Source organism: Ochotona curzoniae, unplaced genomic scaffold, assembly GCF_017591425.1.
Source record: "Ochotona curzoniae isolate NIBS_2020 unplaced genomic scaffold, NIBS_Ocur_1.0 contig_523, whole genome shotgun sequence".
In the NCBI taxonomy this organism is placed as follows: domain Eukaryota; kingdom Metazoa; phylum Chordata; class Mammalia; order Lagomorpha; family Ochotonidae; genus Ochotona; species Ochotona curzoniae.
Window position 1 is genome coordinate 277,784 of NW_024466459.1, and position 25,439 is coordinate 303,222.

Consider the following 25,439-nt stretch of genomic DNA (forward strand, 5'->3'; position numbering starts at 1 on the left):
AGTACCACAGGTAATTAAAATGATATATAGATTTCAAACAAAGAAATAATACTGCCAGGCTATTAAAAAATAAACTACTAAGAGGTGTGAGGGAACTTTCTGTGGGTGCTCTAGAACTTGGTTACAAATGCTCATACGTACACATTTTAAAGAGAGAAGGTGAGACAGATCTTCCATCTGCTGATCCTCCCCTCAAAAGGCTACAATGGCCAGAGCCAAGCGGATCCCAAGCCAAGAGCCAGTAGTTTCTCCTGGGTCTCCCACACGGGTGCAGGGTTCCAAGGCTTTGGGCCGTCCTTGACTGCTTTCCCAGGCCACAAGCAGGCAGCTGGATGGGAAGTGATGCAGCCAAGACACAAGCCAGTACCACATGGGATCCCAACTCTTGAAGGTGAATATTTAACCACTGAATTACCTTGCTGGAGCTTGTGGCTTTACACACACACACACACACCATTATTATCTCATGTGTCATCATTATTTGACTCTGTGAATGTAGTTCTTGGACTTTCTTCCCATGCCTTTGGGGCTACCAGGCTTTCCTTGCATGGCACCGCAGCCATGAAACAATCCCACCTTGCTCTGCCAAGTGCAAGTCTTCCCAACCAACCCGATATTGACAGTTTGCTTCCTTCTAGAACCAATATGTAGTCTATCATAGAAATTGAAATGCAAGTTTGAAAACGGATTACTCTACCAAATTGTACACGTGTACCCCAACCTTGATTGCATAAAGAAGCCCAGTAGGATGGTTCAAAATGACAGAGTGTCATAAGGATTTTCTCAGACGTGTCCTCAGATGTTCGGTTTTAGTTGAACAGGTGGCCATGTGTCTTAGGAATCCATTTCAGACACCACTGCCACCCCCATAGGACGGAGCGGCACTTCCCTGGGGAAACTGTGGGTTCCCTCTGATCCCCAGTCCCACAATGAGTCCAGATCCACCCTCCAATGCCCAAGTCATCGCCACTGAGGGAAAGGGGAGAAGCCAAGGGTCCCCGCGTCGGGCAGTGTCTCCTGGATTCTTCCAGAATGCGCGTCCCTCCCGCGCCTCTCCGGGAACAAGCTCCAGCCAGCTGAGGCCCTTCCGGGAGAGTCTCTTCCACTCGAGGCCGCCGGCCGCCCGGACCCGGGACACCCCGACACACGCCCCAACACGCACCGCGACCCGGGACACCCCGACACACGCCCCAACACGCACCGCGACCCGGGACACCCCGACACACACCCCGACACACGCCCCGACCCAGCATACCCCGACCCGGGACACCCCCATGCCCCGGACACCAGCGCCTTCGGTGAGGGGCGGGGCCCACCGGAAGTTCCCGCGTCGCGGCGAGCATGACGCTTCCGGCTCCGGTGGCATGGCCGACTTCTCTTGTGAAGAGTCCGCTGCTGCCGTAGGCGGGAAGAGGCAGCAGTTCGGGAGCCGGTTCTTGAAGGATCCGGCGCGCGTCTTCCACCACAATGCCTGGTAACCGCTCCGCCCCTCGCCCAGCCTGCGTCCGGTTCCGCGGTCCCCGGCGCTGCGCTCCGCCGGCCGGGGTGTCAGACCGCTGAGCTGCCCGCCTGCTTCCCCCCAGGGACAATGTGGAGTGGTCGGAAGAGCAGGCTGCGGCGGCCGAGAGGAAGGTCCAGGAGAACAGTGCCCTGCGCGTGTGCCGAGAGAAGCAAGGTGCAGCGGCGACCACGGGGCTTCGGGAACGGAACGCGAGGGAGGGGACGGGCCTGGAGGGCGGGGGCAGCACCTCCAGACGTCTTAGGCGTAGAGGGTACTGAGACTGTGTGGGTCAGGGGTGCTTTTCCTGGTTGTCTGGGCGAGGGTAACTGGCCAGTGACTTTCCGAAGGTGGTTGTGTTTGTAATTATGTTCACGAGTCTCGTCGATCCGACCAGCCTCGGGTGGCCGTGGGATCACGTGATCATCTTAGACGTTATCCTTTCTTTTATTTCAAGAAACATTTCTTTATTTACAAAGGCAGAGTTACAGAAAGAGAGAATAACAGGCCTTCCATCCAGGCACATGAGCACTGGCCAGGCGCCCTTGCACGGTGCCAGCACTGCAGGTGGCAGCGGAGCCCGCTAAGCCTCAGCGTGTGGCGTGGCCCCTGGAGGCCGTTCTTACCAACTGGTCTACACTTAAGAGGCTGCCTTTGGAGCTGGAATCCAGGGGTCAGATTCTAAACCTTGTTGGGAGAGGGGGTTAGTGACTGGTAATTGGGTGTACTCCCTTATGAAAGATGAGTGAAGGAAAAATGGAGATAAGTTTGGGCAGAGGTAAAGACGACCTCCCCCCCCAGGTGAGTGATTTTCCTGGGGCGTGCACCTGGTCTGGAGCCGGCGTTAAGGGAGAGGTGGTACAGCATCCCATATGGGTGCCAGTTGAGGCCCTGTCTTTTCCATTTCCCAGTCCAGCTCCCCTCGCCCACCGACATCCCGACAAGGGGCTGATGGGAGGTGAGGACAGGTGGCAGGACTGAATTACCTCTGAGGGCCTTCAGCTCGAAGGCTGGTTCTGCAGAAGTGACATTGCAGAATCGGGTATCTGGCATTCACTTCTTCAGATCTGACTCCTTGTTTCTTAAACATTTACAGAAGATTATGAGCTCAATGCCCACAAGTACTGGAACGACTTCTACAAAATCCATGAAAACGGGTTTTTCAAGGATAGACACTGGCTCTTCACTGAGTTCCCCGAGCTGGCCCCTGACCAGAACACATGTCGCCCAAGTGAGGCGCCCGAGCGTGCAGGCAGCGAGGCCGCAGCTGCTCTGACGGCAGCAGTGCAGCACACGGGCTCTGTGGGCAGCTTGGGACCCGGAACGGAGCTGCCTGCTGGGGTGGACGAGGCGGCTCAGCAGCTCAGCCTCCTGCACGTCGGTGCCCACGAGTTCCCTGGCTGCTCCGCCACCTACCGCATACTCGAGGTAATCCGGCTGGTTGAGGTAGTGAAGCCGTCATGCTGGGGCACCTGGGGGGGCACAGAAAGGCTCACCACGGACGCGTTTTCTAGCTGATGGTGCTGTCTGGATTGGCTTGTTCTCGCCTCTGTTTCTGATCTAATGAAAAGCCCTACATGCAAACGTAGGAATACCATATCCCAGTGGGAAGTTTTAGGGCCAGGCTTTGCACGGCATGCATCACTGTCTCATACAGGGGAAAGGACTCAGGATGATCGCTGGGGAAAAGTCCTGGGTGACAACAAGACTTGGGACTTCCTTTTTAATGCATTAAGGTGAGCTGTGCTAGTTGTGCTACATCTCAGACCTGGGAATTTTTTTTTTTCATTTATTTATTTTTATTGGAAAAGTAGAGTTAGACAAAGAGAGACAGAAAGATCTTTCAGCCACTGGTTCACCTCCCAGATGGCTGTAATTGCCAGAGTTGGGCCAGTCTGAAGCCAGGAGCTTCTTCTAGGTCTCCCACATGGGTGCAGGGTCCCAAGGGCTTGGGCCAGTCCCTACTGCTTTCCCACACCATGAGCAAGGTGGGAGCTGTCGTATAATTTACTGATGAGGACTGAGTCCTCCACTGGAAGGTGACTCCGGAGCCCTGGGGTGACCCAGTGGTGTGCTGTGGAATGAGCACCCCAGCACCACCACCCCTAACAGTGAGACATAAGAGGACTGTGAAAATATAGAAACAGGAACAGTACCTGGCACACAGCACCGCCGCAAGTGGCCAAGATTTTCTTGAGAGGGTCCCTGACCTCAGGGACCTCACAGCAGAGGTAGACTCTTAACTATGTCCTACCTGTTGATTCACTCCCCAAATGCCTGCACTGGCCAAGGCTAGGCTGGGACCAATGCTGGGAACCAGATTTCAATGCAGATCTCCTGATGGGTGGCAAGAACCAGTCCCTTGGCCCATCACAGCCATCTCCTGGGGTGTGCCTCAGTGGGAATGCTTGAGTCCGAAGCCCAGGACTGGAATCAAGCCCAGGGTTCCCAGTGTGGGCACAGGTACTTAACTGTTGGACTGAACATGCTGTGATTATAGATGGTTTTAAGAGAATGGGGCCTAGTGCCATAGCCTAGTGGCTCAGGTCCTCACTTTGTATGCACCAGGATCCCATATGGATACCTGTTAGTGTCCCGGCTGCTCCGCTTCCCTTCCAGCTTCCTGCTTGTGGTCTGGGAAAGCAGTCTAGGACAACCCAAAGCCTTGGGACCCTGCACCCGTGTGGGAGACCCTGAAGCTTCAGGCTCCTGGCTGTTTCAGCCATTTGGGGAGTGATGAAAATCGTTCCCATCACTCCCAGCGATGGAAAAGCTTCCTCTGCCTGTCCTTTTCTCTGTAAATTGGCTTTTCCAATAAAAATAAATAAATATTTAAAAAGAGAGATTGAGAAATCTTTGATCTGCTGGTTCGCTCCCCAAATGTCTGCAATGGCAGAATCTGGGTTAGACCAAAGCCAGGAGCTTGGACTTCATCTGCGTCTCCCACGTGGGTGCAGGAGCCCAAATACTTGAGCCATTTTCCGCTGGTTTCTTAGGCATATTAGCAGAAAAGTGGTTTGGGAGTGGAGCAGCTGGGACTTGAACCAGTGCTCCTCTGCATGCTGACGTCGCAGGTGGCAGCTTGGTGTGCACCACAGCACCTGCTCCGTGGTTGCTGCTTTTGTGTGACTTGGTTACTTTGGTCTGCTTGTCAGTTCAACCTGTTGAAGGGTTTTAGTGGAGCTCAGTCAGGAAGTATTTTATCCGGAATCAGGGCACCTGAGCCAGTGACAGCCAGGTTCCAGTTGTCCCCAGCTGTCCCTGTCAGGGTCCCTGAGGTCAGGGGTGCTGCTGGATTCCAGGATCTGTACCCTTGCCGACAGCTAGGCAAGGCTGCTCACCGTTAGGTACTGGTTACTTATCTGGCTGCAGGATGTTTGTTGAGCTTCAGAAAGTCCTGTGACTCATAGCTCGTCTCTGTCTGCAGGTCGGTTGTGGTGTGGGAAACACAGTCTTTCCGATTTTGCAAACTAACAAGTAAGTATGTTGTCAAGTCCAAGTGTTTGACAGTAAGGAAGAAAAGAGACGGATGTATTATTTTAGAAGCTCTTAGGGCATCACACCGTCACCAATGGTTTCCCTGAAACATGGGTTGCCAGGGATTTTGATTTTGTGTCAGTTAGCAGGGGAATTTTGTGGGATTTAATCCCGGTTCATGTCTTCCCCTAGTTGCTTCCCAGCTGCCCCAGGCTGCCACGTCCGCTCCCTGAGGAGCAGCCCGTGGCTGAACTGGCCTGGCCACTGTGGTGAAAGCAGGCTGATGTGCCCCGCTCAGACACCGCTGGCTCTGGATGGTGTGGGGTCGTCCCACCCCAACCGGACACCATCCAAATCTTCAGAGCCAGCTGGCTCCCCTGCAGTTCCCGCCGACGCTGTACCTGGAGTGTGTCCGATCCCACAGCGCTGCCCACTGCCCATCCAGGCCTCAGTGGCATGTGCTTGTAGCTCAGGGTTCCCACACCTCCAGTGGTCGAGAATCCATCTCCCTGGAGAGAGATCCGGGGACTCCTCGGTAGGGTGACTGGGCAAGGAGGTGAAACAAGCCCACAAAAGCTGATGGGCAGAGGAAGGGTGGAGAGACCTGCGGAACGTGCACCTTGACGTGGCTCTCCGTGTGCCCCGTGTTCCGAGACAGCTGCTCAGGCGTCACTGGAGGTGTGTCACTTCACATTAGAACAACCATAAGTCTGCCGATGTGCGCAGGCCCAGTTACAAGGCTGGCTGCAACTGCTTCTGTCCCACTGCGTGAGGGACCCTGGCAAGATGGCCTCGGAGATTTTATTTTAACAAAAGCAACTATTACAGGATTCCAAGTTACTATGCAACAAGTGGGCAGAGAACTACCCCCTGGCTGTCAGTGTGCGGGGCAGCCACGGAGGCTTGCTGCTGAGAGCAGGGGCCGGGAGGCCCTGGGTTGTGCCAGCTTGAGTGCCCGGCTTTGGCCTCGGGCCAGCCCTGGCTATCGGGGACCTTTCAAGTGTGGGCTAGAGGACAGGAGCTGCGTGGCGGCCTCCAAGCACTGGTACATAGATTAGCCACGTGGATGCAGCAGCTCCCCTGGCCTGCACCTCCCAGAGATTGTGGGGGACAGCGGAGCTGGGGCCCGGAGAAGTCCGAGGTCGACTTCGAGAATCAGCCCCACAGTGCAGAAGGGCCTTCTGCTGCCCCCCTCCCCCCGCACTTCTTACTCTCCCCTGTCCCCCCTCCTTACTCTCCCCTGTCCCCCTGCTTACTCTCCCGACCACCCCCACACCCTGGGTTGTTTTGCGTTAGGATGTCTTGTGGATAAATGTGCGGCACGTTTCCTAATGGAGTCCTGCTGGCAGCTGTGCGTTCGGTCGCTTTGTGCTAAGGCTCGCGTTGGACATTGGAGATAAGAAGCTCCAGCACAGAGCTTACTGTCGTCTTCATCCTTGTCTGCCCGCACCCGGACGTCTGCCACGTGGGGACCCTCGGGGATGTTTGGTGGGCGGGTTAAGAACCAATATGATCTTGGGTGGCACGCCACTTGTTGCGTGGTAGAGGCAGGTGGGCACTGGTGTGTTCCTGGCATGGAGAGAGGCCAGGGTAGCCCAGAGAGGTGACGCAGGAACTGTCCTGGTGCCAAGGCTTGACAAAGAAGGTGGGCCTTCTGCAGGTGGGGAAAGAACTGCGGATGTTGTATTGAAGCTCTCTGGTGTTTGATAAACGCACTACTGACTGTATCCATGGGACCAAAGGAAGGATTTAGATTTGAAAGGGTTTTTACTGAGTTGAAATGCAGTGTACCTGACAGGTATGGTTCCTTGCATGAATGGGACAAGGTGTTACACTGAGGGGACAGACGGCGGTCAGCGGCTAACTTGTGCTGCCTTTTTCTGCCCGTTTCAGTGACCCAGGGCTGTTTGTGTACTGCTGTGACTTTTCCTCCCGAGCTGTAGAGCTGGTCCGGGTAAGTACAGGGTCCGCAAATAAGGACTTCGAACCATGTTCCCCTTGGAAGAGGCTGTCCATCAGAATCCCCAGAGCAGCCTGGAGTCAGGGTCCAGGCCTGAATCTGCCACTTAGCACCTGCAGACTTTGGGCAGGTTTCCTGACTCGCACAGCTTGAATTGGAAGGATTGAGATGAGGTGACTCACTCAGGTTTCGTGGAGTTACGGTTGAGAGCAGTGTGCAAGGAGCTACAGCGCCTAGTGGGTCAGCTGAAGGCCAGGCCCAGGAAAGGACAGAACTTGGCCCCAAAGGGGTGTCAGGTGCGAGGCAAGCTGGCTCCACACCCAGCCCTCGCAGGTGCCCCGGCCCCCTGAGCAGTGTGTTTTTCCAGACAGAACATCCCTCTCGAGGCTTTTCCTGGTTTTTGCCTCCCCATGAGTGGGCCCTTCCCCAGCCCATCACACTCCCGGGGCTCCCTGGAGCCTCTCAGCTGACTGTTCTCGCCACAAAGATTCTGGAAGCATCTGGGGGACCTCAGCCAACATGTACATCTACTTACCCCCTTTGAGCTGCCCATGGTGCGGGATGACTGGGCTGCAGCTAGGGAGGGCGCCTGGTGCCACGCTGAGGGCTGGAGGGCACCTGCCCCTCCGAGAGCAGTCAGGTGACTGGCAAGCCATCACTAACTTCATCTTACAGCAAAGCAGAAGCTACATTTTTTCTTTTTTCCTTTTTATTTTGGTTTGGTTCAGTTTTTCTTTTTTTTTTATTTTTGCTTTGTTTTGATTTTAAGGATTATTTGTTTTTACTGGAAAGGCAGATTTACAGAGAAGGAGAGACAGAAAGATCTTCCACCCACTTGGTTCACTCCCCAAGTAACCGCAGTGGCTGGAACTGGGCGGATCCGAAGACAGGAGGCAGCGACTTCTTCCGGATCCCCCACACGGGTGCAGGGTCGTTCTCCACTGCCTTCCCAGGCCACAAGCAGGAACTGAAAGGGAAATGGAGCAGCCGGGACACAAGCTGGCACTCTTATGGAATCCTGGCGTGTGCAAGGCAAGGATTTGGCTGCTAGTCTACCACACCAGGCCCTAGAGCCTACATTTTCTGCACATGGAAAAGGTTTTCCTGGAGAGTTTACTGTGACCTGTGTAATCTGATGGTTCACAGTTGTTGTCACACATTCTGTCTCCCTCTGTAAAGGTTGTTTTTTCCCCTCTTGGGCACACCTTTTCCTGCCCGCTATAACACCATGCTTGAGAAGCCCAGACATGGCATCTTAGGAGTAGTGGGAGCTGGACTGTCCATCTTGAAAACACAGCCCTTGCCTGGCGTGCCTCCTCCCTCTCAGCCTGGAGTCCTCCCTGGGGAGCACGTGCTGTGACCACTGAGCCTGCCCCTGAGAGCTGTGGTGGCAGTGACCCAGAGCAAGGGCCTGTGTGTGGGGTCTTACCTGTGTGTGTTCCTGCCCCGCAGACACATCCGGAATACGATCCTTCTCGATGTTTTGTCTTCGTTCATGACCTGTGTGATGAAGGGCAGCATTACCCCGTGCCCGAGGCCAGTCTCGATGTCATCGTGCTCATATTTGTTCTCTCAGCGATTGTTCCAGACAAGTAAGCTTCACAGCTTTGGGGCCAGGCCTTGGTACTGCAGCTTGCCCCAGTCCATGTGTTCTGATGTGGGAAAGCTGCCCCTGCTCGGTGATGGGGGCTGCCCTGCAGTCACCCTCGATCTGTCTGTGGGCACACCTTCCATGCCAGCCTCTCACTGCCGCAGCTGGATCTTTGCCTGGTGGGAGGGCAATCTGTAGCGAATACATAGAGCAGTACTAAGTGCTGCCTCAGAAAAGCAAGTGTGTGCACAGGCCGTGTTGCCCCTGAAGCTTAGCTGCGGTGTTCTCTGCTTAGTGTTGTCTGGCAGAGTGCAGAACAGAATTCTGTGAACCAGATGTGTAGGAAAGCAAAGTCAGATGCTGTTCCCGGGAAGGTGCTGTGAAAGTCTCCTAGGCTTCAGGCAGTCCGCAGCCCTAGTCTACAGAAGCCCAGATAATTGGAAAGATTCAGGTACTGTCAGCTAGTTGTAGAGTCCCTAGTCAGCCAGGATGGGGCTTGGCATGTGCCAGGGGCCTGAATAGACCCTGAAACCAAGCAATTCGTTTCAAGTCTCAGAGAACACAGGAAAATGAAACTAATTAGTGTTAGCTCTCAAGGCCAGCAGGTGTAAGAGCCCGATCACGTGACTGAAAACAGGACATGAACTGAAAGCAGCTCCACAGCCTGGAGCCCCGAAGGTGCAGCCTTCTGCACCCCACCTTTCCTCTGGAATGGCGCCGAGGCCTCACCCGGCAGGGCTATGAAGAGGGTAAGGTGATAGGCCAGCCCGCGGTGCTTTCCTAACTGTGAACGTTAAAATGCTGTGAGCTGCAAGAACTGACACAGACCAGAAGAAAACAGTCTGCATTCATTATTCAGAATTTCAGTTGGCAGTGAAGTACTTTTGTAAGTCCATAGCATATCTATTCTGCAGCTATGAAAGCGTGAAACTTGCCACAACTTTGGAGAACCTGTGGGCAGGGAGCGCGGTGGGCAATGGAGTGCCCTACTCCTGCAGGCCTTGTCTACCTGCTGCCATGTCACCTGTGCCAAGTGTCCGTTCTTGAGGACAAATCCTGTGGCATACAGAAAGTGTAGTGGGTGGCAGGTGAGTCAACAGCTGTCCCCACTGAATGGGCAGGGCCTAGCTCGGCAGCCACGTGAGCCGGGACAGGAAGGGTGAGCCCAGGAGCAGGCAGCTTGGGTGGACAGTCCTCGGCAGGAGGCAGCTGGCGAGGGCTGAAGCAGAGGAGACAGGAGCCCTGTCCACCAAGAGGCTGATCTTCCTTCCCGCCTCCCCCACAGGATGCAGCAGGCCATCGGCCGCCTGGCCAGGCTCCTGAGGCCGGGCGGGATGATGCTTCTGCGAGACTACGGCCGCTACGACATGGCTCAGCTGCGCTTTAAGAAAGGTATTTCACCCCTGTGACCGAAGCAGTGGGGCTGCTGTTGCTGAGGCCCCAGAGCTCCACCTGCATGTATGAAGCCACTTGGCATGTGACAGGGGCACATGGTTGAAGACAAGAGGCCTGGTTAATCTAACTGTTGGGCTCTTGTAGATGGAGACAGTTGCTATTATAAGAGCTGTTTATAGAAGCACATTTGATTATGTTAATAATGTTCAAGTAGGAGATGGTTAAACATATATAAGAAAGGTAAAATACCAAGGATGAAATGAGAAGAGAGCTTTTGCAGTACATGTGATGAAGGGCTGGATATGTGCGACTCCCAGGGGCTGCCGGGAAAGTGATCAGGAGATCCGTGAGCCACCCAGAAACCAGGCAGCGAATAGTCGGTTCATGGCGTGGAAGAGCATATCACCCAGCTATTGAACAGAACTTCTACAGAATGAAAGTAGACTGTGGGGAACCCCAGTGCTGGCCAGTGCAGAGCAGAAGGCACCGGAGCCTTCTCCTGCGTCCCTGGGGAAAGGCATTGCTGTGGCCTGTGCCAGCCACCCTGCTGCTGAGCCCATCTGACCTCGTCAGGAACTGTCCAAGAACCAGTCCTTAGTAGACGTGTGAGCGTTTCTGATGACCAAGTCATACTGCACGGATGAGTATACATGTAACCAAGTCCATTTAATGTGTGAGCATACGTATACCCATGTCCACAGTAAACGTGTGGGCAGAATCAGAGACTGCGTGAGTGCCTGCAGGTGGGCGCGTGCGCCTCACCCGGCCGAGCCTGCCGGAGCTCCTGGCGGTTCCTCTTCTGTATTCTAGCAAGGAAAGCAGTGTGTCGGTGAGTCCGCGCACTGGACGCCATGTGTCACTGCCGTGAGAGTACATGCATGTGCACGTGGAGACCGGGGACTCGGCAGCAGCGTGAGAGCTCCGTCCACGAGGCAAGCAGTGTCTCAGCTGACCACGTGTGTGCATGCATGCGGAGTGACACAAAAACAGCGATACGGACTGTCCCGGGTGTCCCTACACAGCCCCCTTGCTGGTTTTTGGGTGTGGGTTTTGGGGGTTTTGCTTGTTTGGCAGCGCATACTGTTGATCTAATCCAAGGGAGTAGGGAAGAGAGTGAGCTGATTTGTTTCTTTAAAAAAAAATTTTTTTTTTTAATTTAAAAGAATTTATAGAGAGGAGAAACAGAGATCCTCCATCCACTGGTTCAGATCCCAAATGGCTCCTGTGCCTGGGGTTGTGCTGGGAAAGCCAGGGTCCTGGAGCTTCCTCTTAGTCTCCCATGCAGGTGCAGGACCCCAAGGACCTGAGCCATCTGGTTGCTTTCCCAGGCCGTAAGCAGGCAGCTGGATGGGAAGTGGGGCAGCTGGATGGGAAGTGGAGCAGCTGGGTCATGAACCAGCATCCACATGGTACGCCAGCATTTGCAGCTGCCGTGCCGACCCCAGGAGTCAATTCTGTGTGACAGTGGCTTTTGATTATTCCCAATAAGCTGCTCTTCTCCAAAGCAGTGTTCCAAGGAAGAAAAGTTTCAGGTTCCTGTCAAGGAGCAAGTGTGTCTAACAGGAATCTCTGCCTGAGAATTTGATGTTTCGTGGCCTGTCTGCTTAGTGATAAAGGGAAGAAATGTCTTAAAATGAGTCCATGTCTTGCCGTGTCGCTCTGCAGGCCAGTGTCTGTCTGGGAACTTCTACGTGAGAGGCGACGGCACCCGAGTTTACTTCTTCACGCAGGGTATGGCGATGCTCATCCTTACCGCCGTGGCTCCCCTCCAGGCAGCCTTGTCCTGACGTGCCCACCCGCCCTGGCTGCTGCGCACCTTCAGCCTCTGCCTTCCGCTCTCTGTCGTTTTGTCCAGAACGGACATCTGCCCATTTGCTAAGGCTCGTCTCCGGTCCAGCCCGACTTGCCTGGATGCTGGGTGTGGTCAAGTGTGCCCTGGGCAGGCTGGGCCATTTCCCCTGGCTTCCGCTTTGCCCAGAGATGCCCACCTCGGCTCCTTGTCCTATCCACAAACCTTGGGGACACTGCCTCCTCACAGACTGAGCCTCAGTCACAGCCACAACACATGCCCCTCAGAGCTATCGCAGTGAGCCGTGGCTCAGCAGGTGGGTGCCAGGGAGGTTGAGCTGGTTGGTTTTGCATCTCATTTATAGGCATTCCTAGAGCCCCAAAGGCTCATACTGGACTGAAGGGTCACAGTACCTCTGGCCTACAACTTGTACCTTCTTCCAGCTCCCTCATCATCAGCTGTCTCTTCGCTAAGTTCTGGAGTTCGAGGCCACCCTTCCCAGATGGGGCTCCCCATCCTAGAACCAGCCAGATGTTAACATGTGGCCTCTGCGTGCACCGCTGGGTGGTACTGTAGAATCCACTTGCAGCCCTGAGCATCTCACAGGGCCATGCTGCCACAGGAAGTGGCACGCAAGATGCCTGTCACTGGCGGGGCGTGACTGATGCATCTTCTCTTCTCTAAACTAGATGAGCTGGACGCTCTTTTCACTGCTGCTGGACTGGAGAAGGTTCAGAACTTGGTGGACCGGCGCCTGCAAGTGAATCGAGGGAAGCAGCTGATGATGTACCGGGTTTGGATTCAGTGCAAGTACCGCAAGCCTCTGCTGTCCCAACCCAGCTAAAGAGGCACCTGAGGACTGGCACAGAGGCTCAACTGGCTCATCCTTTGCCATATTGGCGCAGCAGGTCCCTGTCCCAGGGGCTGCACTTTCCATCCAGCTCCCTGCTTGTGGCCTGGGAAAGCATTCAAGGACAGCCAAAAGCCTTGGGACCCTGCACTCACTTGAGAGACCTAGAAGAAACTCCTGGCTCCCAACTTTGGGTTGGCTTAGCTCTGGCCATCGCGGTCACTTGAGGAGTGAACCAACAGATGGAACATCTTTTTCTGTCTCTCCTCTCTGTAAATCTGCCTTTCTAATAAAAGTGAGTTAAAATAAAAGAAGGCACCTGCTCCTGACACACTGCAACCCCGGTGTGCTGCAGGGCTTTCTGAAGGTCACGTCTGCCTCAAGAACTTGCGTGCCTGCCGCTCCTGTCACAAAGGCAGTGGTCCCAGGGGCTGCACTTTCCATCCAGCTCCCTGCTTGTGGCCTGGGAAAGCAGTAGAGGACGGCCCAAAACCTTGCATGCATGTGGGAGACTCAGAAGAAGCTTCTGACTCCTGGCTTCAGATTGGCGCAGCTCCAGCAGCTGCGGCCACTTGAGGAGGAGTGAATCAACAGACGGAAGTCTTCCTCTCTGTCTCTCCTCCTCTCTGCATATCTGACTTTAGAATAAAAATAAAACAAATCTTTTTAAAAAAAAAAAAGACAGGAAGAGGACTCTTCCCTCCACTGGTGTACTCCCCAGATGGCCAAAGCTGGGCGCTTGCCCTGTAGCCCATATAGTTGGCCATGTGTCGCTGCCTCTCCCCAGCCCCTGGCAGGGTGTTGGAGCCAATCTGGAACAGCAGGGACTCAAATGGGCACTGATGTTAGATGCTGGCATCACAGGCAGCGGCTTCATGCTCTGTGCTACGACACCAGCCCCTTTTCCGTCATCCTGCCAAGAGTTGAGCTCAGTATTTGTGGAGCACTTCAATATGCAATTTTCTCTCAAGTTCCTTGTGTGAAATTTCAAGATTTTCCAATTTTATGATTCATAACTAAACTTTTCTTCTTGAGAGCTAATACTTTTTAAAACTGTTCCCCTTGAATCTGTGTTGAAAGAACTCAAGTTGTCTCCTTGACCCTTAGATGAGTAAAGGCAGAGTGGTTTCTAGATGGTTGCATCAGCGAGTGCTGCTCCACGCCACAGCCGGGAGCTGCGCCTAGGCATCCAAGGACACCCGGGCCATCCACCACTGCCTGCCTGGACCTTAAAGTGGAGACGCTGGGACAGGAGCCAACATCGCAGGCTGTCACCTCCGGGGCCACAGCGCCAAGCCCGTGGTGGGCCGCATTCTGCTGTCACCTTCACGTATTTCCCACGTGATGAACCCTGGTTACAGAATATTTCTAAACTGTAATAAATAAGGGATTTCCAATTGTTATCTCATTCCTACATTTTGGATTTTCACTCGGGTGTTTATATAGTTATTTTCTACCACACATGTGACAACAGGGATGAGGCAAGCAATTTTTCTCCTTAAAACATAAGGATAAAATCCATAAAGAATATAACTTTTTTTTTTTTGAGATTTATTTTTATTGGAAAAGCAGCTCTGCAGAGAAAAGGAGGGTCAGAAAGGTCTTCATATGCTGGTTCAGTCCCCAAGTGGCCGCGAGAGCTGGAGCTGAGCCGATCCGAAGCCAGGAGCTTCTTTGGGTCTCTCATCTGAGTGGGTGCAGGGTCCCAAGCTTTGGACCGTGCTTGAGTGCTTTCCCTACACAGAGCTGGAGGGGAAGTGGAAGAGTCGGGACACGAACCAGCACCCATATGGGATCCAGGCACATGCAAGGTGAGGACTTTAGTCCCTAGACTATGGCAAGGGACCCAAAAAGTAGAACTTTTAAGATTCAAATGAATGCCTGCTTTTGCCTGAAAAATTTTTTTCCTGCGCCCAGCTCAATAGCCTATTGGCTCTTTGCCTTGCAACTGCTGGGATCCCATATGGGCTCCAGTTTGTATCCCAGCTGTTCCACTTCCCATAAACCTTTTTGTGGTCTGAGAAAGCAGTCGTGGATGGCCCAAAGCCTTGGGACCCTGCACCCATGTGGGAGACCTGAAAGAGGCGCCAGGCTCCTGGCTTCGGGTGGGCTCAGCTGCAGCTGTTGTGGCTCCTTGCAAAGTGAGTCGGTAGATGGAAGATGATCTCTGTCTCCTCCTCTCTATATATCTGCCTTTCCAATAAAAATAAATCTTAAAAAAAAAAATAGATTATGCTACTGTTGTGGCATGGTTTATTAAACCTTCAATTATTTATTTTCCCCTTCTTTAAGATTTATTTTTATTGGAAAGGCAGATCAGATTTACAGAGAAAGAAAAACAGAAAGATCTTCTATCTGCTGGTTCACTCCCCAGGAGGCCATGACGGCCAGAGCTGAACCAAAGCCAGGAACCTTCTCCCAGGCCCCAATATGGGTGCAGGGTCCCAAGGCCTTGGTCCATCCTTGTCTGCTTTCCCAGGGCGCAAGCAGGGAGCTGGAGGGGAAGCGGAGCAGCTGGGACACTGACACCCATGTGGGATCCCGGTGCTCGCAAGGGGAGGAGTTGGTCATTGAGCCATCATCGTGCTGGGCTAGGCAACCATACTGGCATACTGGTATAGTTAACACAAATTTGGCATCCAGCAGGCCCAGAATGCCCACCAGCTACTGGCTGCTCTTCTCCCAGCAGTGTAACACCTGCCTAGGTACAAGGCAAGCCGGGCATTTGCCTACAGATGGGCTTGCTCGACTTCTGATCCAGCTCCCTGACAATGACCCAGGAAGGCAGTGGAGGATGGCTCAAGTCCTTGGGCCCCTGTACTCACGTGGGAGACCCGGAAGTGGCTCCTGGCTTTGCTCCAGCTTGGCTCTGGCTAATGTGGCCAAATGGGGGGTGAACCAGCAGATGGAAGATCTCTCTGTAAATCTACCTTTCAAATAAAAAAATAAATAAAAATTCTTTTAGGGTATGTCCTCAGACTCCAACTTGGAACAGTTCTGGTTTGGTTTTATCACCTTGACATTTGAAGATTCAGGCTGTTCTGTAAACTAGCAAGCAAGGTTTCTTGACGATTCCTCTTGTTTTGACCCAGGCTGTGCGTTTCAGTGCTGGGTGAGGTGTGGTTTTGAATTCCCCTGTTAGTAGCGGTGGCACTTAGTTGGGGCGTGTCAGCTGGGTCCCTCCACTGTCACATCCCAATGACAGTATAGGGTAGTGCTCTGGGACCAGAAATACGTCATCCTCATCAAACTTTTACTCTCCACTATCAACACCTACCTACCCCTGCTTCTGGCTGAATTATACTGTAATGGTTGCAAAAGTGACTTTTTAAGAGATTTATTTATTTGGAAAAGAGAGAAACCCTTGAGTCGGTGAAGCACCTGGCTGCTGTGGCCTGGAATGTGGTTACTCACTGGGCCAGTCCCTTTGTGCTACCGATCTGCTGCCTGCACTGCCCTCCTCGCCTCTCTTGGGCACTGATGCCCACACCAAGCCACCGTTAACATCGCTCCCTAACACGGCCTCCTCGCCCCGCCCTGGGTCCCTGCCTGGATGTCATCCAAAGCAGGGGAGCAGGGAAGCTCCCGGGGATCACAGTTATTTCAGGCTGCAGCGCGTCACGTTTGCCGTCTGAAAGGAAGAACAGGTGTATGTGCCGAAGTGATCCACGGAAGGACGTCCTCTGGCATGTTGCAAGCATCGCGGAGCCCGGGGCATAGTTTGCGTTCCGTCTTCTGGCACCTGGCCTGGGCTTCGGGCTTAGGAAAGATGAGCCTTTTCCTGCCCTGGCTCCATTTCATTCCCTGCCATCTGCGAAGCTCCCTGACATTTTATCTGCCAACCAAAGAGTGGGCTGGGTAAGGGACTTCGCGTTATGTTTCAGCCCCCCGGGGACCAGTGGCGAACGGAGGACACGACGTGTTCACGGTGGGTACGCATCGGGCCTCAGTGCCTCTCCAGAGAGCATAGGCCATCCAGACCAGAGTCCAGTCCTATCGGTGTCTCTCGCGTCCTTAATGCAAGCACAGAGCTCCGAAGGCAGGAAGTGGTGTGACTTGAAAGAGAAATGTATCCGAAACTGACTCAACTTCCCAAGTGTCAGAAGCCTGCTAGGGGAAAAAAATTCCACTTTACTTGAAAAATGAGTGATCATTTGGGCCCAGTGTGGTAGACTAGTGGCTAAAATCCTCACCTTTAACACACCGGGATCCCATATGGGCGCTGGCTCTAATGTCAGTGGCCCCACTTTCCATCCAACTCCCTGCTTGTGGCCTGGGAAAGCAGTCAAGGATGATCCAAAGCCTTAGGACCCTGTACCTGCATGGGAGACCAAGAAGAAACTACTGGCTCTTGGCTTTGGATCCGCTTGGCTCTGGCCATTGTAGCCATTTGAAGGGAGGATCAGCAGATGGAAGATCTCTCTCCCCCTCTCTGTAAAAATAAATCTTTTAAAAATAAATGATAATTTGAGGCAGGTGCAGTGGCGTTACTGGGATTCAGCTGTGACCCTGAAGGCCGTACCCAGAGTCAAGGTGTAACCTGCTCGCTCTGAGACCGTGGGTGTCCTTCACCTGTGCACGTCACCTGGAGCATGGCCTCTACCAAAGCCAACAAGCCATGCTTTGCAGTGGGTCGGTCTGCCACCTGCCTGCATGTGACCCCATGCTCCTAGGTTTGAGTTGGACACAGTCGACTGCAGCGAGGCGTCCTGCTCTCAGAGAACCCATTACTGGCTTTCCTTAAAGGCCTTTCTTGAGAAGAGTAGGGCATTCTGTCTGGCTCAAAAGATGAGCTCCGGACAAACAGCGTCTTTGACGCTACACACAAAGGCCTGTTCTCTGCTCCGGGCCGCAGCTGCCGTTCCCAGAGCCCCAGGAGAGCCGGGGGCATGGAGGCGGTGCAGACCTGGGGTGGCTTCTGCAGCGGGGCTGCCGCCACGTTGGGGAAAGCCTGACGCTGGGTCTCCTAGTTAACCATTGGCCTGCTGTACCACGCTGTATCTAAGAGTCTCTGATCCATGGCCTGACCAGAGGGCACCACTGTCGGGCTGTGCCGCTCTGGAGTCCTGAGACGCGCTGGCCAGTAGCCTGGGACACAAATGAGGCCTCTTTCCCCTGATGGGAGCACCCTCTTGCATGCATTCATTTACTCATTCCCCACCTTCCTTTGTCTGAGTTAGGGGACCTGCTCTAAACTGTAGTGAGCACCGGCACGCTGGGGAGACTCCTGCTGCTGGCAGCTGGGGATGGGGGCATCCTGCAGTTCCCCCACCATGCACCCTACCACCCATCCCCTGCACGGTGTGTTCGGTGAGTCCCGCACCTCTCGGGGAAGCTCACACAAGTATGGGGTTCTCGGGTAGGCTTTGCATTGCAAACACTGAGCAGAGCAGCAAAGCACCCCAGCCACATCCGTGCCGGCAGCTGAGCGCTGAGGAACTCGGTCGCCTGCCCTGCCCTTTTCGCTCCTCCAGCCACGGACCAACTGGAAGAATGTGCTGACCACGCTCTGGCTGCAGAAGCAGCCATGGCTCTAGTATCACCAAAAACCCAGCAGAGGGGACCTCATGGGCCCCAGGATAGAAGCCAGGTGCCCTTCTAGGCAGCTATGGCATAACTCCTGGGGTTTGATGCCCTTGTGAGAAGGGGCACAGTGCATGCCAGTGGGCATTCTTTTTACTCTTTTTTTTAATAGTATTTATATTTTAAGAGGCAGAAAAAGAGCAAGTATGTCCATCGGCTGGTTCAGTCCCCAACTGCCTGCAACTCCCAGGAGCTCCATCGGGATCTCCCATGTGGACAACAGGTGCCCTAGTACCTACGTCATCATTGCTGCCTCGTAGAGGCCATATTAGCAGGAAATGGTGGGAAGCAGAGGCAAGGCTTGAACCCCGGGCACTCCAGTAAGAGATGCAGGCAACCCAAGCAGTGGCTTAACATTACCCCGCCTCAAATGCCCATCCTTACTACATCTTTTTCAAATTATATCATTTAAATTTATTTTAAAGAAAAATATTGTCATAAATAGAAGCATTTTTAAACACAATGGACACAGGAACATCTGCATTCTCACTGGATCGAGGCCGGGCAGCTCAGGGCTGAGCTGGTGCACGGGTCCAGCTTCCCCGGGCTGACGTCTGGGTGGGGACATTCCAACAGTAAGCCCGCAGCACATGGGTCAGGTGCGCACGCGCCAAGAATGTTGTGTGTTGTACACTTAATACCCAAAGTCCTGTGGCACTGGCATTTGGGAGGTGCCTGCGTTGAGAGAGCTCTGGGCAAGCCTGGCTTCATGCAGTGTTGGGACCTCGCACTAATACGTGGGCAGGGCTCTATAACCACGTGGTGCCCTCTGCCCTGTCCCAGAACAAACGCTCTCATCCGCTGTCAACCAGCCTCCAGGGCCCGGGGCTATATAAAGTTCTATTACTACAAGGCAGTGATGTTCCCCTCGCCCCCATGGCAACAGGAAACAGCCCACGGTGCCCTCTGAGCTGGGTTACGGGACAGGACACGGACGGCCTTCTAGGGATGGTCACATCCCTCATGGCACAGCTTCAGGCAGAAGTAACAGCACATGCCAAGGCCTCAGGACCTGGTGGACTTCATCACGTGGCCAGGGGTGAAGGAAGCCAACGTCCCACATGTAAGCTAATGGCAGCCCTGGGCCTCGTCAGCAGCGCATCAGCCTTGGGTGCGTGTGTGCAGCTGATAACTTATGCTGTTGGGCCTCCCAGCCAAGGTCACCAGAAACTGCTCCGAGGAGGCCAGCCCAACCCGCACCGTCCAGTTGATGCACGGAGGTTGGTGATTCTGGGAATCTCCTCAGGAGGGAAAGCTGTTTGAGAAACCAAATTCAGATCAAAAGTTCACTGTGAAGACCTCGCCTCCCTCAGGGAGGGGCTGGCAGGAAGAGCCACCTCCTGGATGCCAGTTCCTGGCCCAGCTGCTCTAGCTCCCTCTAACGTGCCTGGCAGAGCAGCAGAGGGTGGCCCAGTCCCAGTGGTGACCATGTGGGGAGTGGACCAGCAAACCCAAGCTCTTTCTCTGACTCTCCCTTTTCTTTGTAACTCTTTCAAAATTAATTCTTTGGGGGAGCCCCCTGGTGCCATGGCCTAGCAACTAAAGTCCTCACCTTGAATGCACCGGGATCCCATATGGGCGCCAGTTCTAATCCCGGCTGCCCCACTTCCCATCCAGCTCCCTGCTTGTGGACTGGGAAAGCAGTCAAGGACGGCCCGAAGCTTTGGGACCCTGCACCCGTGTGGGAGACCTGGAGGAAGTTCCTGGCTCCTGGCTTCAGATCAATCCAGCACTGGCTGTTGCAGTCACTTGGGGAGTGAATCATGGGACGGAAGATCTTCCTCTCTGTTTCTCCTCCTCTCTGTATATCTGACTTTGCAATAAAAATAAAATAAATGTTTAAAAAAAATATTTTCTTTAAGATTTAAAAAAAAATTGAACCATTGCGCCAGGCCCAATAAACAAATCTTAAAAGCAAAACAGAACCACTACCACACAGGGCATCTGATGGTAACAGACAAGGCTCTGGCAGACTGTGACTCCCAGGACCTCCCTCCCCAGGAGCAGCTGGAGGCCATGTGAGCCACACCCACTACCTTGGCATCAGCCTCAAGACTCTTACAGCTTCTCACATATTTAACCCTCACGGCACCCCGGGAAACAGAGATGGGAAATCTGGAGTTGAGGGAAGGCAAGCAGTCGGTGTTACTCTGAAAGCAGTTAGGGTGTAATCCACCTGTAACATGGCAGACCAGTGTAGGCATCCATGGCCCCAGCCAGCTGTGCCAGCCACGTTAACTTGTTCAGAAGTAACCCCCACGGCCAAGATTTCTCTCCTGAGCCTTCTTCTGGGGAGGTCCCTCCCTAGCCAGCTGCTCTGAACTATCTGAATGCATCTTTTCTGCCGGAGTCCAGCTCCAGCTGAGTTCGGAACTCGCGAAGGATGCGTGGATGAGGTGCAAAGAGCAAAGAAAGATGGACCACTAGGATTTCATCATAATGGACAATGCAGGAAAGCTGTCCGCTTTATTTATACAAAATCAGTCAAACTCTGGCTCAGACTTTATACATCACGGTCAAGTGGGTGTTTCTCAGGATAATTCTGCCATTTGTTTTACCTAAAAACAATAGAAGTTGCTACTACAATTCTTATTCTACAACTTAATCTTGCATCACAAAGAAAAGAACCTAAAGATCAAGGAAAGAATGAAAGCCTAAATACAGGTGCCTTGATTAGCATAACGTCCATGGGGACAGCCAAGACAGGAGGAATAATAGAAGGCCCTTTTGCAAGACGTTGTTATTGACATTAACCTTCAAGCTCACATTGAGTAAAAAAGCCAACGCCACAGCAGCAAACAGTGCCTGGATGGATTAGAGTTCTTCCACAGGGTGGTCCAGTGGAACAATACGCTGCACACCTTTGCGTCCCCCCACATCCACTGCATGGACCCCAACACTTTTCTTCCCACCACGGCTGCTGATTCCCAACTGCCTTGTTCAGCTCTCCCTGCCCTTTCTAAGCCTTGCTGGCCCTGGCTCCCAGTACAGGCCAGGCAGGTCTTCCAGAAACGCCCGGCAAGGACCCCTGTGTGAGTCCCCAGGCCTCCCACCCCCGCTCCTGCGGCACCCCATGCCAAGGGTGCCCTCTCTGGTCTGCCTCCTGCCTTCCGGCTAGAGTAAGCACCTGGGGGCCAGACAGGCCTGTGCTCCATACCGAGAACAGTGTTTGCAGAAACGGGCGCCCGCTGGGTCGCCGAGGGATTGGGGCTGTGGAGAGCACAGGTGTCCAAGAGGAGAACCTCAGGTAGGCCCCGGGCGGCTGGGTGTGGAAGCCAGAGCCTGCACCTGCAGCAGGAGTCGCCCCGAAGCCTGGCACACCTGAGGAAGGGGAGGAGCGCCGCCAGGGAGAAGGGCAGGTCAGAATGGCTTACAGGTGCTGGAGGAGGGAGCCAGCAGCACACGAGAAATTCTCACCTCTCTGCCGCAAGCCCCGGACTAGTTTATCCAGCACCTCCCAAACCTTCTCTGCCTTGGAGGGCCTCGGGCACCGCTAACTTGATCCGAGTCCGGGTTGAGGCCCGTGGGCTGTGGGCTAAAGTCCCCCTGAGTGCAGTTTTCCGCAGGCAGCTGGCAGCCCTGTGGGCGCGGACCTGGCACTGCAGACCGACCTGGGAGCTCCCGGCAGGCTCACCGAGTGTCAGCACTCACACACAGGTGAGCTTTGCAGAGCTCCGCAAGGGGAGGTAAGGCCTGGGGGTCCGGAATCCCCTATCTCCTCGGGGCTCTGATAGGGATCCTGAAATTGCTTTAATTTGACTGAAAATGAGAAGAGAAATGCAATAGTGATGGTCATTAGAAGAATGCATTCAAATTAGATTGCAAATTCGGTTTCCTACCAGCATAAATATAACACATAATCCTAATGGTTTGTTCACGGAGGCAGGGGCTGTGCCCTGGCCCTGGCTGAGGAGGGAGCGGGAGGCTCTAGGCCTGCTGGTGTGTTATCCTTGACTTCAGTGAGAATGATCAGGGTGGATTGACGGGTGCAAGAGTAAACAGCAAGGTCAAATATACACAGAGAGGAAGATCTTCCGTCCAATGATTCACTCCCCAAGTGAGCACAATGGCCAATGCTATGCCGATCCGAAGCCAGGAGCCAGGAACTTCCTCCAGGTCTCCCACACGGGTGCAAGGTCCCAAAGCTTCGGGCCGTCCTTGACTGCTTTCCCAGTCCACAAGCAGGGAGCTGGATGGGAAGTGGAACTGCCGGGATTAGAACCGGCACCCATGTGGGATCCCAGCACATTCAAGGTGAGGACTTTAGCTGCTAGGCCACAGCACTGGGCCCTAGGGGCAGCTTTTTTAAAAACAGCCACGCAGCGAATGTGGGGCCTAGGCTAAGCCAGGCGGATTCCTGTTAGTGTGTACTCTGAGGGGCAGCAGAAGCTGGCTTAAGGTTTACCAACCCTGCTACCAACCCTGGAGACACCGGATGCCCATCTCCCCACTTCCGCCTGGACCAGGCACAGCTGTGCTGAGTTTTTCAGACCCCTCTCTCTGTCTCTGTGCCACTCAACAGCAGCAACAAAGACAGTCACGAAGGACGTCACAGGGACGTAAAACGGAATGTGGATGTGCACTTTCCATAAGATGCTGTTGTGTTCAGCACTGCTTCCTGCGTGTGACAATGGCCTGTGGTAAAAGGGAATCCCAGGCCCTGAGACACACACGCACACACACACGCACACACACCCCCTCACAGCGCTGACGGAACAGCAGGATGCCCGGAGCCTCCCAGTGGGTTGACACGAAGAACAAATCACCCCCTCCCACCCACAGTCACACTCACACACCCAGCGCCCACGCAGAGGGAAGCGGAGCAGCACAGATGTCACAGAGTGCACAAAAGTCTAGGTGCAGAGCATTTTAAGACTTCTTAAAAAATATTTTAGGGCCAGCATGGTAGCGCAGCTCTGTGGCACGGGCATCCCATATGGAAGCTAGTTCGTGTCCCAGCTGCCCCACTTCCCATCCAGCTCCCTGCCTGTGGCCTGGGAAAGCAGTTGAGGACAGCCCAAAGCCTTGGGACCCTGCACCCGTGTGGGAGACCCAGAAGAGGCTCCAGGTTCCTGGCTTCAGATCGGTGCAGCTCTGGCTGTTGCGGCCACTTGGAGAGTGAATCATCGGACGGGCTTTCTTCCCCTCTCTCTCCTCCTGTCTGTATATATGACTTTCCAATAAAAATAAATCTTAAAAAAAAAAACTGAGAAAGATAAATTAAAGGAAGGTCCATGAATGACAGTCATTTCTAGGGTTTGTTTTGGAAGCTTGCTGTGGGAGGGCAGCGGCCACAGTTTGGCCTGGTCCTGGCAGCAGATGGGCTCCTGTCTGATGACTAACCATTTCATCACCGGGCAGGATCCAAGACGCTCAGCCAGCAGGGGCCAGCAGGGGCCAGCAGGGGCCAGCAGGGGCCAGCAGGGCCATGGAAGGCACGGCAGAGACCTGGTCCCAGGGGACAGGGCGAAATAATTGGGGTGTGTTGGTTACAGGTAAGAGAAGTAGCCAACACTGGGGAGATTTCGGGAATCCTAACGTGTGGGACTCAGGCTGTAACAGGCTAACCCTGGCAGTGCGGACGGCCCTGGGGTGCCCGCGCCCCATAGACTCACACCTCGGCCAGCTGGAGAAGCTAGGATGGGCAGGGACAGCTTCCTGCTCCCTCAGTCTAGTTGGAAGGCAGATTGCTGAGGCCGGTGTCGGGGAGGCCCTGAGAGACGTGACCTTCGGGAGAGTCCAGTACCAGGGCCCTCAAAGGGTGCTTGCTGCTCTGTCCTGGTGCTCCCATCACACGGCAGGAACGGAAGGAACGCAACGTGAAAACACTGAGTCAACCTCCCGTGCGTGGGCAAGTACAGCTTGAAGTCTGTTCAGGGACTTCAACTTCTGACAGTGAGCCAGGGGCTGTCCGGTCACCTCGTGTCCCCACGGTCCTCTTCTTGAACACAGTGCGTGTGTCTGCCCTATCTGCTCAAGCTCCTTCCAGCTCCGCTTGGGGACTGTCACGGCCTCCCCATTTCGCAGATGAGAAAACAACCTTGTCACCAGCAGAGGGCAGGGGCCATGTGTGAGTCATTAGGACTGCCCAGTGATTGGCGGAGAGCCAGGGGCGGGGGCGGCGTGCTGGCTGCTCCCTGCACGTGGTCTCACTTAGCCTGCTGGATGGTCCCCGGGGGCTGGCCTTGTTAAGCCTAGGAGGAAACTCGGGGCACAGGGGTTAAACAACTTACCAAAGTTCATAGCACGGAGTCAGGATCTGAGCTGAGCCCCGGCAGCCTGCCAGGGCCCCGTTTCCCATGACAGCCTGTGTGGTGGGTGGGAGCTCTTGCCCTCCTTTCATGGCAAGCTGTTAGCACAGCGCTGAGCGCTGGTCCAGGGCATCGGTGAGCTGTCAGACGTGGTCGACTGTCCCTGGGAGTGAATGCGTACAGACATGACTTCCGTTTTGGTGGGGAAGGGTCGTCCCCTCGAATGGAAGATTTCCCCATAGCCTTGAGATGGATGCTCAAACTGATTAAGGCCAAAAGGCGTCAGAGAATGGCCTGGCGTTTCTTTATTAACTGTCAAGTCCCATCTGTAGGCTATTTACAGGTCAAGGTCAGAGATCAGCCTGTCGCTGCTGTCCCTCCTGTTCATGTGGCAAAGCACGCAACTTAAAGCTTATCGGTGCAAAACTGATGGGCAGGCAGGAGGAATGAGGCGGAGGGGACAGGGCGTGGGAAAGCAGGCAGAGCCACAGTCCGTCCGTCCCTGCTGGACCACGGCGTGCACCTTCCTGACCCTGGTGGCCAGGCCACACCTCTCCGAGGAGCAGCACTTGCCACCTGGCCCTTTGGCAGTTGTCGCTGAGCCCAGGATGACAGGGAGGAGAGTTGATGACTGTGATTTGGGAGAGGAAGTCACGGAAGGCCAGGCAGGGGTTCTAAACCTCGGGAGCTCTGAAGTTCCTGGAGGGGCAGGCAGTGGCGACTCCTGCCAAATGCCAGCCGTCTGACCCGGGACCAGCCAACTGTCCCTGCTCAGTGCCTACCCTGGCCTCCCCGCAGCCCCCAGCAGGCAGAGGTGGGCAAGGGTTTGGGCTACACGCTGGCTGTACTTGTACTGTCCTCTGGGTGACAACTAGGGGCCAGGTAGTAAGATTTGGAGGAGAAAGGAGGACCCCGGGGTTGCTATGGCATGGGCCACCCAAGATGGGGAGAGAGAACAGTCATATTGCCTGTTTTCAGGGTAACCTGGATTCTGTCTGAGGAAGAAACACCCTGACTGCAGCCCATCAGAGATTTTTGTTGCAGG

At 54.3% G+C, this 25,439-nt stretch overlaps 1 protein-coding gene across 1 annotated transcript; it reads left to right on the plus strand.

Moving 5' to 3' along the window:
* The first annotated feature begins 929 nt into the window (after positions 1–929).
* On the plus strand, positions 930–12,707 carry METTL2A (methyltransferase like 2A). The gene is made up of 9 exons (XM_040989344.1): positions 930–1,474; positions 1,584–1,675; positions 2,595–2,926; positions 4,926–4,975; positions 6,869–6,929; positions 8,388–8,527; positions 9,812–9,918; positions 11,587–11,652; positions 12,400–12,707. The coding sequence occupies exons 1-9, from the start codon at positions 930–932 to the stop codon at positions 12,552–12,554; spliced, it is 1,548 nt and encodes a 515-aa protein (XP_040845278.1). The 3' UTR covers positions 12,555–12,707.
* Positions 12,708–25,439: the final 12,732 nt, after the last annotated feature.